This window comes from Helianthus annuus, chromosome 7, assembly GCF_002127325.2.
Source record: "Helianthus annuus cultivar XRQ/B chromosome 7, HanXRQr2.0-SUNRISE, whole genome shotgun sequence".
Classification (NCBI taxonomy): Eukaryota; Viridiplantae; Streptophyta; class Magnoliopsida; order Asterales; family Asteraceae; genus Helianthus; species Helianthus annuus.
Window position 1 is genome coordinate 125,166,903 of NC_035439.2, and position 14,189 is coordinate 125,181,091.

General features: G+C 37.1%; 1 protein-coding gene across 1 annotated transcript; it reads left to right on the forward strand.

Moving 5' to 3' along the window:
- Positions 1 to 7,142: 7,142 nt before the first annotated feature.
- Positions 7,143 to 10,994, forward strand: LOC110868458 (fasciclin-like arabinogalactan protein 15). The gene is made up of 3 exons (XM_022117618.2): positions 7,143 to 8,670; positions 10,465 to 10,560; positions 10,652 to 10,994. Exons 1-2 carry the CDS (start codon positions 7,314 to 7,316, stop codon positions 10,527 to 10,529), a joined length of 1,422 nt encoding a protein of 473 aa, XP_021973310.1. The 5' UTR covers positions 7,143 to 7,313; the 3' UTR covers positions 10,530 to 10,560; positions 10,652 to 10,994.
- The last annotated feature ends 3,195 nt before the right edge of the window (positions 10,995 to 14,189 follow it).

Genomic DNA, 14,189 nt, shown 5'->3' on the forward strand with positions numbered 1-14,189 from the left:
CTTAAAAGTTGACCGTAACGCCCTTTTCAAAATAAAACGAGTATTTCGGACACGTGAAGGGACCATAACCTTGCTTACTAAATTCTAAGCATGTCCCTAAAGTTTCACGCCAATCCGAGGTCTAGAATAGGAGTTATGCTAAATAGCGCACTTAAAAGAAACTTTTGTAATAAACGGCGCGATTAGCATAACGCCCACCTAAACCAAGATTTCGACACCTAACCTTTTACTCACTGTTGTAAAATAATATTTTGGGATTTTTAAAGATTTTTAATTAATTTTAACCTGCTCATAACCTGCGGTTATGGCTACGGTTCGGTAAATACCGAATATGCCCTTTTCGGCCAAAACTTGAGTTCTATAAAGTCTTTTGACCCGATTCCAGTTGCTACTGATTTTAAATAATAAATAAAGTATTTTAGACTTTATAGACTGTTCGGGAAACTCAGATTTCCTGTAGAACTCTAAAACCTCTTTTAAAAGTCTTTAAAATGACCGAAAAACCCCTACAGGGCGTATAATAAACTTAAACTCGTTACGGGCATCACGGAAGGTATCCTACTGATACCACAACCTCTTTAAGGCATATTGACTTGGGAAACAAGTGTAGGACTCTTACGGTTACCCGTTGCGCCTATTGCGCGCACGGTTCGGCTTATGTAACTAGTTTACATAAATTAGCCGATACGAGTCAAACCATATTATTTTGACCCCAAAATCCAGAGTGTGAATATTAAACCCATATAAAACAAGTCTTCGAACTTGTTGGGTCAGAATCACATTCCATTCTCGGTTTTCGCCTTTCACGCGATTAAACCGTATCTATCCCTTGAAACTGACCGGTCTAGGCTACGGCTAATATAAAGACCCGTTAGGATGCTAATAGGTTATTTTAAAACCTTCGTTCCAGAATAGGAGCCCCAGTAAAAGATATCCGTGATTTAATCAATTAAGGACAATACTTGCAAAGGTAAATACTTTTAACTTATTTTCCGTATTACGGGCTTGGGTTACGGTATATATAAAATACCGCTTGATCGAGCATCAAATCTTCCATCGTTTGGTGGTTAATTGAATAATTTGATCGGCTCGTTTAAACAGTCTTGTTACTTAAAAGCCTTTGGGGGGTTAATGACCATGTCCCGGATATCCTAGGCATCATTTTACGAAATGGCCATGTCCCGGCATTATGTCTATATTAATAAAAGACGTAACCGTTGGTTTACCCACCTCGGTTTTACGCAATGTGGTGTGTCTATTGATCTTTAACCCGGACTAGATCCGGGCTACTGAACGCAAAAGGAACATGTAATTCGTTCACAAGATTATAATATTAAATAATTCTCCCAAGTTATAAAAGAGTTTGTGCCTTGTGCATTCAAATCAATTTTTAATAAACATTTTACAAAAGTGTCGGTTGAATGTATTTACCAGTGTAAACTGACGTATTTTTCCAAAAAGATTAAGTGCAGGTACTACACGTAATCGGCTGGCTATAGCTCCTTAGCATCTTAAGAAGTCTCGCAAGCTTTGATGCCTTGTCTGTTGAACAACACTTTTTATTATTTTGATCCCCCTGTGGATACCATTCGACTATTTGTGATACGTTCGATATTACAATCAAAGGTTGAATTATATTTATCTTTATGCTTCCGCTGTGCATTCATATAATTGTGTGGTTTGACTATATTGTTGCCAACTACGTCACGATAATCCCCCACCGGGCCCACCGGTGATACACGTGGAAATCGGGGTGTGACAGCGACATGTTATTAAAACACCTCTGAGCGACCCGAATCATAAATCCCAAGATCCTTAAATCATTATGATAAACATCTATCCGGTTGTTTCTAAATAAATAAAGTTTCATCTATTACATGTAAATTGGATCATTAGGAATGTTACTACTAAAATCCTGATTTAAATCCTTGTATAAAGGAAATTGAAAGTAGTTAACTAATATGTTCAACCATTATGAGAATCCAAGATGAGTTCTTGGTATTTCCGTCAATTTAAGCTTTTACAAGATGCCAAAGTTGTAAGAGCATGCTAGACATGCAAAAGCTGAGCAAAGTGGTCCCTACACTGCAGTAAAAGCAGGAGAAATTCGGACTTGTATGATTGCATGGCCAAGGCTTGAAAGTTGCACATTTTTATCCTCTGACCATCGGTTACGGACCGTAAGGGTCATGGCTTACGGTCCGTAAGATACGTACCTGGGCGATTTCAGCAAGGGCGGTTACGGACCGCAAACATTCAAGCATACGGTCCGCAAGAGCTTAGACTTACGGTCCGTAAGCCTGTCGCTGGCAACAGAAAATGGACAGCTGCCTGTTCAGCCTGTTGCACCGCCTTATTGAGATGGTTTTCGAAACAAGGGACTTGCTAGGCAGTATTTAGCCTATTAGGGACACCCGGGGTGATCTTGTAACCTTCCTAGACTTGCATGTTTTGATCTTGAGCTCATATAGTTCACTATATAAAGACTTGAGTTGTGACCATTTTCATTGCTCACTTGGAACTTTGGTTCAAGACATCTCTGGAGCTTTTCTGGACAGCAAACAAATCTCATTAAGTCTCTAATCCTATTTAGGACTCTTGTAAGTGTCCTTAATCCTCTTTAATCCATTTTAGCTTAGTTAATTAGCTAAAAGTCAAACCATCGTAATTAAGGTTTGACTTCGAGATTAGTCCATAATTACTCAGTCAAATCTCGAATTAAAAATACCTATAAGTAGGTAATTATGTGGGTAACAAACCCTTAAAAGGGTATTATCAGATTCCCACTCTAACCATGTTAATTGTCGAGTCAAAGTATATTTTTAAAAAGTCAACAGAATGCCTAAATCCAAATTAACTCATAATTAGCAATGTAGGATACATGCAACCTGTTTGATCATTTATATAACTTGGTAACTAATGTAAGAACATGTCCCAACATGTTCAACTTGACAATTTTCTGTTTAGACACGGTTTGGAACCGAAAGTCGCATAGTTTGACTTTCGCTTTGACTTTCAGTTCTGACCCGTTCTAGTCAAGTTTAAGATTGCCTTAGAGCTTCTTTTGGACCTAGTAGCATGTTAGTATAAACCTCTATGATTATACGGCTTAGTTCACTAGTTGTCTAATTATTATGCAAATTTCCGTTAAATGCCCATATGTTGACCATTATGCCCAAATGTCCATAAACATGATTTCTGAGAATGTAATAGGATAGACATCTTAGTTACTGAATTATAGACTTGTAACCAAAATTTGACATCAGTTTGAGGTCTAGATTAAGAGTTATGCTCATTAGCGTATTAGAAGCTTTCTTAGTAATTAATTAGCATAATTAGCATGTAGCCTATCAAAACCCGATTTTTATATCAAAAATTTATACCTACTGATATATAATAATATTTTGGGAATTTTAAAGATTTTTATTTATTTTTAGGCGGAGCATAACTTAGTGTTCTAAGCTTAATTCGGCTAATGCCGGTTTTGCCCTTTTGGGCTATAAAATGAGTTATATAAATCCTTTTGACCTCAAACCTTTTTCTATTGATTTGTCATATTAAATATATTATTTTGAGCCTTCTGGAATTATAAAAATATCAGCTTTTCTTTTAAAACCCGGAAATGGCTCCAAATCGCCTTTTTAGGCATTTTTACGACATAGTCTATGTCAAAACTAGTTTATATGGATAAGGGTCAATACCTACTGATATATTCAGCAAATTTTTATGTAATAACAGTAAACTTAAGTTTGAAACTCAGATTTCCAGTTTTGACTTTTTAGGCTTATATGAAATTACCAAAATGCCCTTTCGGTGCATAGGATGGTTATAATTAATAAAATTCACATACATATGATATCCTACTGTTATAACATAGTAAACTAAGCATATTTACTGATTTATTCAGATATATAACTCAGATTGCTAGTTTAACTCTTTTATACCCTTTTAAATGACCAAAATGCTCTTATGAGGCGTAATTTGAGTTTAAAATCATTTGGGATATAATAGGACATATCCTACTGATATCACAACATATTTGGTGCATATAATCTCAGGAAACTTGTATATGATTTATATGGTTACCCGTTACGCATTTTCGCGTTCGTATCGGCTTATGTAACTAATTTACGCATATTAGCCGAAACGGGTCAAACCATATCATCTTTGTCTCAAAATCCAGAATGTGTTTAGTTTACCCATAATATACAAGTCTCCAAACTTGTTTGGTCTAAATCACATTCCTTCCCGGTTTTCGCCTTCCATGCGATTAAACCATATTTATTCCTTGAAACTAACCGGTCTAAGCTTAGGCTATATTAAAAGACCCGTTAGGATTTTAATAGGTTATTATAAACCTTCGTTCCAGAATAGGAGACCAGTAAAAGACACTTGCATTTGCTTATTGTGGTTTTATACTTGCTCAGGTAAATACTTTTAACTTATTTTCCCTTATACGGGCTTGGGGTACGGTATATAAAATACCGCTTGGTCGGGCAATTGACCCTAACTCATTAGTAGTTGGGTATTATCAATGTGACACGTTTAAAATTTAGTTTTGTTTGTTTTACGCCTTTGGGAGTTTAATGACCATGTCCCAGATATCCTTGGCATCATTTTACGAAATGGCCACGACCTTGACACGCGGGTGTAGGCGTACACCCGACAATGTGTCCATATAATTCAGGTATAACCGTTGGTTTCCCGCCGCGGATTTATACTATGTGATGTGTCTATTAACCTTAAACCCGGCACGAACCGGGCGACTGAACACATAACAAACATGTAATTCTTTTACAAGTTTAGATTTAATTAATTATCCCAAGTTATAAAAAGTTTTGTGCCATGTGCATTTAAATCAATTTTTACAACATTTTCAAAATGAGTCAGTTAAATTGTATTTACCAGTGTAAACTGACGTATTTTCCCCAAAAAGATTAAGTGCATGTTCTACACGTAATAGGTTGGTTACTCCTTAGCATCGTTAGAGTCTCGCAAGCTTGAGATGCCATTCATCTGTTGAACAATTTTCCTTTTTATGTTGATCCGCCTGTGGATCTATTTCAGCTACTATGTGATACTGGATATTACATTTTATATGGTTGAAATAAATCTATTTTATTGCTTCCGCTGTGCATTATAATTTGTGTTGTTTGACTATGATGATATCGACTACGTCACGATACTCCCCCACCGGGCCCACCGGTGACACGTGGAAATTAGGGGTGTGACAGTTCGCTTTGAGGATCCCGCAACAAGGGAAGGTGTCCCATAATGTCAACAGCACGCGTTGCCCTCTTAGCCGCTAGACCACTAATAAAACTGGCATCACGGCTTACTGCCCCTCCTAACAGTTTGACACCTTTCTCCGGCCTCCCAATCTCACTGGGGAAGAGCCCTGGCCGGACCTTCACCCCGTTGTATGTCGGCCAAAATACTTCAGGTTTTCTAATATTAAGTCGTAGCCCTAATGCTAGACCCTCCGAACCGATGATGTCGAGAGCTTTAGTAACCTGAACAGCGTCCCCGATAATTGTCCCGTCATCCAAGTACCAAGCATGCAAGAGGAGTTTACAGTTTTCCTGCACCTGAAGCACTAAGGGGTGTAAGGCTACGGCAAAAAGCAAAGGTCCCAAGGGATCCCCTTGCTGCACCCCTGTGAATGCCCCGATGCGGTCATTCCCCACGTATAGCCTAGCAGGCTGAGCATACAGAAATTGAACCAATAGGAATATGGAGGGGCAATGTCGATGGACCTCGCATGGCCAGCGAGCCATCTGAATGAAAAGCGTTGGAAAAATCAACCGTAAGCATGGCCATCGAGCCATCTGAATGAAAAGTTAGTCACTAGGCTTGTTTAACTTAATACATGTTTAGCTCAAAACCACTCCCCATGACTATTTTTCGGTGCCGCTTTCTACTAGTTGACGCCGATATGACCATCACCACTATTACCATCGTTGTCGTCACTCTTGTCTATTTACTATCACCACTAGTTGACATAATACACTTTTGTCTATTTGCTATCACCACTAGGAGACATAATACAAATACAACGTGCAAATGTACACGTTTGATTCCAAATCCGTTTTGGCCGAAACAAGTTTTGAACGATTATCCAACCCGACCCTTTAATGTACACGTTTGATTCCAAATCCGTTTTGGCCGAAACAAGTTTTGAACGATTATCCAACCCGACCCTTTCATTCTGTTTTACCATGCTCAATAAACAACTTGAATTCATAGTTTATAAAGAACTCATCATCATGCATTATTAAGACAATCCCGGATTATATTTCATATCAAAGCTACATCGCATGCTTAAATAAACAATGAAATCATTTGTTGTAACAATTAAATAATTTACGACTAACTTTTCTTTTTTGTATAAATTGATAACAACATATATAATACCATCTGTAAGTTGCAAACACAACATTTTTTTGAATTCTTCACTTTATCCACAAAAGTTTTAAAGTACATTTTGCAACAGTTCACAAATGAAGGAATGATGCGCCACTCAATGGGTGCTTTACACATAGGTTTTCTTAATTAATTTATTTAATTAGTTTAAAGATATTTTATTTTTCTTTATACCTAAAAAAATATTATATTTTACCAAACTTTGAATATACCGTTATGATATGTATATATTTACCTACACTTTGATATAAATATTTTTTAAAATCAAATCAGGTTAAATATAATATATTTTCTAAAGGTTTTCTCCTTCGGCTTCTATAATGAGTACCGTTACCACAACAAGCCCAAAAAACCAATCAAATTTCCGAAGTGTAGTGTGTTACTGAACTGCCTCAAATGTAACATATATTTTTTTATGTTGCCTCTTTTGGTTGATATAACGTGTATGTACCGCAATGCGCCAAAATAAAACCGACAAGACACAACGATCAAAAACGAAATCGACTAAATTCTCGCTCCATAGCGCGAACAACCCAGTGGTAAATATAAATATACATTTGCCAAAAGATGTTACATATATTGTAGCTGATACAGTTTTGGAGCCAAGCCAAGCCGTGTAAGAGCCGATGCTTTGAGCTTTTAACTTTCTCCCACCCGTGTGGCCCCTACACCCAGCCTGTACACCTTCATCCTAACTCATAAAACGACATTACTATTGCCGTTTCACCACCTGTCCTGTCTCCCCCCTTTTAATCCTCTCAACCAAAAACCCACTTCTCAAAACCTAGAGAGAGAAACAACAACACCCACCATTTCTAGAGAGAGAAACCCACATTATCCTGTTCATCTTCATCTTCTTCTTCTTCTGATCTCATCTCCAGATTTGCATCATGAGTTCTCTCAAGAACTATGATGCATTTTTCAGCCTCATAATCTTCTCCATTACAGTCCTCATTGTTACCACCACCACCACCACCGCATTACCGATTCAAAACCCGAGTTCCAACTCGACTCACTCAACTCAGATCAACTCCAACTCAGTACTAGTCGCCCTCCTCGACTCACACTACACCGAGTTATCCGAACTCGTTGAAAAAGCCCTTCTTTTACAGACACTAGAACAAACAGTTTCGGGTCAAAACATCACCATATTCGCCCCGAACAATGAAGCTCTTGAACGCCAAATGGATCCCGAATTCAAACGGTTCTTACTGGAGCCCCGAAATCTCAAATCCCTACAAAAGCTCCTACTTTTTCACATCATCCCGGGTCGGGTCGGTTCAGAACAATGGCCGGGTCACGGTACCGGAACCGGATCCGTTTCTCATCATCAAACTCTTTGTGTGGATGAACCGGATAATCACTTACCGTTGACCCGAGGAAACACCGGCGAGAGAATCGTAAACGGTGTGGCAAAAGTTACCCGACCCGACGACGTTATCCGACCCGACGGTGTTATCCACGGAATCGAGCGGTTGTTAGTGCCCCGATCCGTACAAGAAGACTTCAACCGGAGAAGAAGTTTGGCTTCCATTTCCGCCGTGCTACCGGAAGGTGCTCCGGTGGTGGATCCGAGAACTCACCGGTTGAAAAAACCGGCAGCTCCGGTTCCGGCAGGTGCTCCACCGGTTCTCCCGGTGTACGACGCGATGGCTCCAGGTCCGTCCCTAGCTCCGGCACCGGCTCCAGGACCTGGAGCCGGCCACCGACACTTCGACGGCGAAAGTCAGGTCAAAGACTTCATCCAAACGTTACTACATTACGGCGGATACAATGAACTGGCTGACATTTTGGTTAATCTAACGTCGTTAGCGACGGAGATGGGGAAATTAGTGTCTGAGGGTTATGTGTTAACGGTGTTAGCCCCGAACGATGAAGCGATGGCGAAATTGACTACTGATCAGTTGAGTGATCCGGGTGCACCGGAGCAGATAATGTATTATCATTTGGTACCGGAGTATCAAACCGAAGAGAGTATGTATAATTCGGTTAGGCGGTTTGGAAAGGTTGAGTATGATACGTTAAGGTTGCCGCATAAGGTGGTGGCGGAGGAGGCGGATGGGTCGGTTAAGTTCGGGTCAGGCGAGGGGTCTGCGTATTTGTTCGACCCGGATATTTATACGGATGGGCGGATATCGGTGCAGGGGATTGATGGGGTGCTGTTTCCGGTGGAAGAGGTGAAGGAGAAACCGGTGGGTAAGGTTGCGCCGGCGACGGTGGGTAAGGTGGTTGCTACGCAAAGAAGAGGTATGTTTTATGTTATTATTTTTAAGTTTTATTTATTTAATTGATTTTAGTTATGTTGTTAATGGTGTTAATTGATTAGTTTATGAATTTTGTGGTGTTGATGTGAGTTGTGGGGGTGGGTCACATGGAATGATTCCTATTGCACTAATTTAGAATTTGTACTAATGGAATAGACATAAGGTATAACTTACATAGATATGTTAAGATTGTGATTTGTATGTTGTTGCAACATGTAGTCATGTACAACGCGTTGTATGGGAGTAGCGGGTATCCGAGGCGTTTAGGTAAATCCATAGTTGTTACTGGCGAATAGCGACAAATAGCAATAAGGTACCTGTATGCTACATAGCGAATAACGATATATAGCGGGCAGTTATTTTATAAATAGCGATAGACTAGAAATCCAGCTATTTTTATAGCCCTATTTAATTGCTACAACCCTCATAGCAACACTAGACCTATACGCTACGTAGCGCGCTATAGCGATTGCTACGATCGCTATTGACAACTATGGGTAAATCTTGCATCACAAACAACGGTTATCACATATGATTGTTCCGTGAGCAGACTGTAGGATGAATGTAAGCATTTGGTGTAGTAACCACTTTGGGAGTAGGGAGGTTGAATGTCTTGATTGTTAGTGACAGGTTTTGTGGTAAGTAGATGCAATAACACGCGCCATTATAATCTAACTGGATATGTGAGGTGGTTTATCAAACGTTGAGGCTAAATGTACCTCTCGTATATGCTTAAGGTATCCCTCTATGTGATAAAGTAGAGAGGTGATGTGACTGATTTAGTAGGGGGGTGGTACATTCAATAAAAACCATAGGATTAGTGTACGTTTAGCACACTTTGTTATTAAGGGAAATATTGTGCCAAGTACAGGTTTAGTTTAGACCGCTGTCCCTTGTTGCAACGTATGAATGTCTCAAATTATATATGATGCGTGGCAATGTCTTTTGGGTTCCAAGCATTGTTGGACGGTAAATTGGTGATTAATCGCCACCTGGAACCGATTTTTACAACACTGAACATATTTTCTCCGGGCCAAGGTAGTGATGAGTGATGACCCTTTTTTGGTCCGAATAATAGGGTGAACTCGGTTCGGCTTAGTGTTGGTAGGTTTGGGTTATCTAGAAAATCATGATAGTATAGAAAAGGTTTTTGGAGCCGAGGGTCTCAGCGAAAGCAACCTCATGTTTTTGGCGTAGAGGAAAGGTTTGCCCTGATCCCACCCTCCTCTGACCCTGTCAATAGCTTGGCTATGTGTCGGATTTTACTGGGCACGTTTGTTTGTTATCTAGGTATTATGAATGGAACAAGTTGTTATAAAAGTAAGTAATCCGCCTTAATTACACTTAACTATCATAAATTTAATTAAAAAATATTGTGCTATAGTATAGTGTGCACCTTTTGTGCTGTAATCACTTGTACATACTTTTTCATAAGTTCAAAACCATATTATGCTAATTTTGTGATGACTTTGCTTGCATAAGTAGCCAATTTGGTCACTTTTTCAAATATTATTTTGTGGGTGCCTTAAAAGGTACCACTTTAAGACACAAGGCACAATATTTATATTATTAGAGACTTTATACCACTTTTGATTGTAGTTAACTCATCCTTTCAAAAAGTCTTGATCATTAAGCATATCTTAATCTCCAAGAAAACCAGATATTATCTGTGTAATGATCAAGTACACATCTTTTTGATCCTATTTGTAATGATTTTTAATCAAGATTTATTTATGTTTAATATTTCTAAATAAATCCAATTTTTTGGTCAATGCAGGGAAATTATTGGAAGTAGCATGTTCAATTGCTGGATCATTTGGGCATTTTACAAGTTGTTATTGATGTATACATACATATATTTTATGCATAAAAGGTAGGTATATTTATTAAATAATATAAGTGGTTTGTTTGATTAAAAATGGAATAATTTGATTAATTAAATAAATATATTTTTGGAATTGCAGTTTAATTTTTAGGAAAAGTGTGTGCAAAATAGGACATAAAGGGAAGCAAATGATGCAGTTTGGCATTGAAGGAAGTTTCCCCAGAGAATCAGATTCAGACCCCCTTCACATGAGAACAAACTTTATTTTTATTTTTTTTTCCTTTAAGAAAAAATAATTTTCAAAATTTTCTTTCTTTATGGTGTTATATAAATACTGTAAATTAGTAAAAAAGTGATTTTTTATGTATTTATGTTTGATTTTTGAGGAAATTGTATTTGCACAAAACTGCAAATCTTGTTGCACAATTTTCTTCCTTAAGGAAGAATATTGATATGAAGATCGATTTTTGAGGATTCCGGAATTATTACTTTTTTTAGTATTATTTGTATAAATGTTAGGTATTTTTGAATAATTATTAACCTCTTTATTTTTTAAAATAATTAATACCACGTAATTGATTTTTTTTCCTTTTAGTTCTACAAAAGTACAAAACCATATTAAACATGTAAAGACAAATAAATAAAGTTGTTTCTGTTTTATTTAGTGCCAATTACTAAGAATATTAAATTATTAATATTGGTACCTTTTGTTCTATTATTATTATTATTAAAATAAAATAATTAAACTTTATTATTAAATTTTGGGACCTGTAAACAAAATAGGTGTCGGTGGTGTGAAGGTTTGGCCTTTTCCCTTTTTTTTTTGATGAATGTAACCACTTGAAAAGCATGGTGGTTGATGATTGCCTTGTCTTTTTTAATACAGACAGAAAGAAAAAAAACAATATAACAGGTATAAATTGTAATAGTATTTTATATAATATAATTAGATTCATAAGAATTAATTGTATGAAGGGGGGAGTTCGAATTTTTTACGAGTCATTACTCAAATATGATGGTGAATCAGGAACACTTTTGCATATTTACATTAAAAAAACAAGTATTAGATAGTAGACAATATTGTCTATGACATTATAGCCTAGTGACATTTTCAGATTGAAATAAGTTGGGGTTCCTTCTGAATTGGTATATAGACATTATAGCCTAGTAGAGATAGATATAATCGGATGGTACCGCTAGTGACACGATAATACTTCAGTAGTCTGTCACTAATCTAAAATTACGTTTAAAAAAAGATACCAGACAATACTAAAAAAGTAAAATTTTGGAAGTTATTTGTACCTGGCACTTGAGTCCGCCCCTATTTGTATGGTGTGTTTACGAGTTATTATCTTTTATATTAAAGAAACTAATAAATTATCAGATGTATATATGCATCAAAAGAAAAAAAAGACCGATATTATCCTGTAAAATCAGTTAATTAAATAAGTAATTTTGTTATATATTTTAGAAAGACAAGAAATTTTATCTTTCATTTGTTAGTATATATTTTTAATAATTAATACCTATTTATAAAAAAATGAATATGACTAAAAAGTTTGTCAAGGGCTTGTGAAAATTCGGAGATGATTGGTCTAAAAAAATAATTAGTATTTGATGAGATGTTATGCAATGATACATTTAGTTGAATGTATATTGTTAGGTGAATGATTGATGAACATCACCAACCGGGACTTAGCTGGATCTTCTTTTTATCTTGAGTAAATTTCAAAGTTCGTCCTTTATGTATGTCTAATATATCAAAGTATGTTCTTTGTCTTTAATATCTTCAAGAAACATACTTAATGTTTGAAAAACCATTCAGGTTATGTCCTTTACCCAAAACCTGGTTTGTTTTCCCAGTTAAGTCAGGTCATGTGAGAAGCACATGAGGGTATATTAGTCATTTTACCCTAAACACTAAAAAAATTATAAAAAATTCAGATCTTCTCTCTTTGACTCTAATCTTCATAATCTGCACATTTTCATTAATAACCCAGATCTTCAAAACTTCAAAACACATTATCATCAATAACCCATATCTTCAAAACCCAGATCTTCAAAACATCAAAACACAAAGAAAAAATAAAAATTTATCATCAATAACCCACATCTTCAAGACTTCAAAACCCAGATTATCATCAATAACCCAAATCTTCAAAACACAATGAAAAAATAAACAATTCGAAACTTCAAAAGACAAATCCATATTTTGAAGAACAAATCCTTTCTTTCAATTTCAGTCTTAATACCTTACAACAACATACTTGTGCAGCCGTTAAAACATCTGTCTCTCTTCATTTTTCTGCGATGAACAAACTCAAAAACCCCAAATTCAAATTTAACATTCAGTCCAATCTGCTTCTACCCTCCACCACTTCTCCGATGTCATTCACCACCGGATTCCGTTTCTTCCGATGCTACACATCCAAACCCCAGGTCAGCTACATCAGACATCAGCAACAACCCATCTTCATCGGAGATTCACACTCCGAACAACTCCAAACAGTCGACAAGAATCATACACCTCACCATCAAATCTGAACCCTATCTCTCTGCATCTCCGTCGCAACAGAACCCCAACCTCCGAACACCACCGTCGCAACAGAACCCCCATTCATTCGTCATCTACAACCCTATCCACCTTCACTTTCAGATCTCAGATTCCTAGATCTGTTCGTCTCTTGGTTGGGGCTCGATTTTGGTGGGGTGGGTGGTTGCGATGGTGGTTGAGGCTCGATTGCAGGTGGTTCAGAACCACAACCGCGATGGTGTTAGTTAAATAAGAGGTGGATGGTAGTAGGGTGGGTGGTGGTGGTTCTAGAGGGAGAAAGTGTGCGTGAAGAGAGAAGAGAGAGGAGACAGATCGGTGGTGGTGGTGGCTGATCGGTGGTGATGTGGTGTGCTTGAGGGTGTCGACTGCTTATGTCTTTGATTAGGGTTCTCAAATGTTGAATGGATAGATGGAGAGATATTGTGTTTAGAGAGAAAGAGATGAAGGAGGGTGTCTGGTTCTGTGTTTGAAATCGAAGAAGAAGGAGAGCAGGGGGTATTGTAGGGTTTACAACATAAAAGGAGTATTTAGAGTAAATGACATTAATGCCCTCATGTGCTTCTCACATGACCTGACTTAACTGGGAAAACAAACCAGGTTTTGGGTAAAGGACATAACCTGAATGGTTTTTCAAACATTAAGTATGTTTCTTGAAGATATTAAAGACAAAGGACATACTTTGATATATTAGACATACATAAAGGACGAACTTTGAAATTTACTCTTTTATCTTTCTTTCAAAAATGATTACTTTTTAAGATTTGTTTTAGGGTAAATTACTTTAAAGTTTTAGGGTAAATTACTTTAAAGTATATTAACCTTTGTCTAAACTATCCTTTTATGTAGCAATTACTAACATATAACCTATTGGTTTTTTTTTTATTGATTTGATTATGTAAAAAAACACATCGTCACACTTATGAATTATGACACAACATTTTGTAAATATTTTGTTTAGGTGAAACACAAACCTATGTGTACGACCTTTCATGTGAGGTTGGAATCCTGGAACGCCAACCACATCTCCTGCCACAAACATAATCCACGTGTCTAACACCTCTGTGTTATGGTTTGCTCTCTTTTCACGCCATCTTCCACATGGATTTTTCTAATTGGCTTTAGC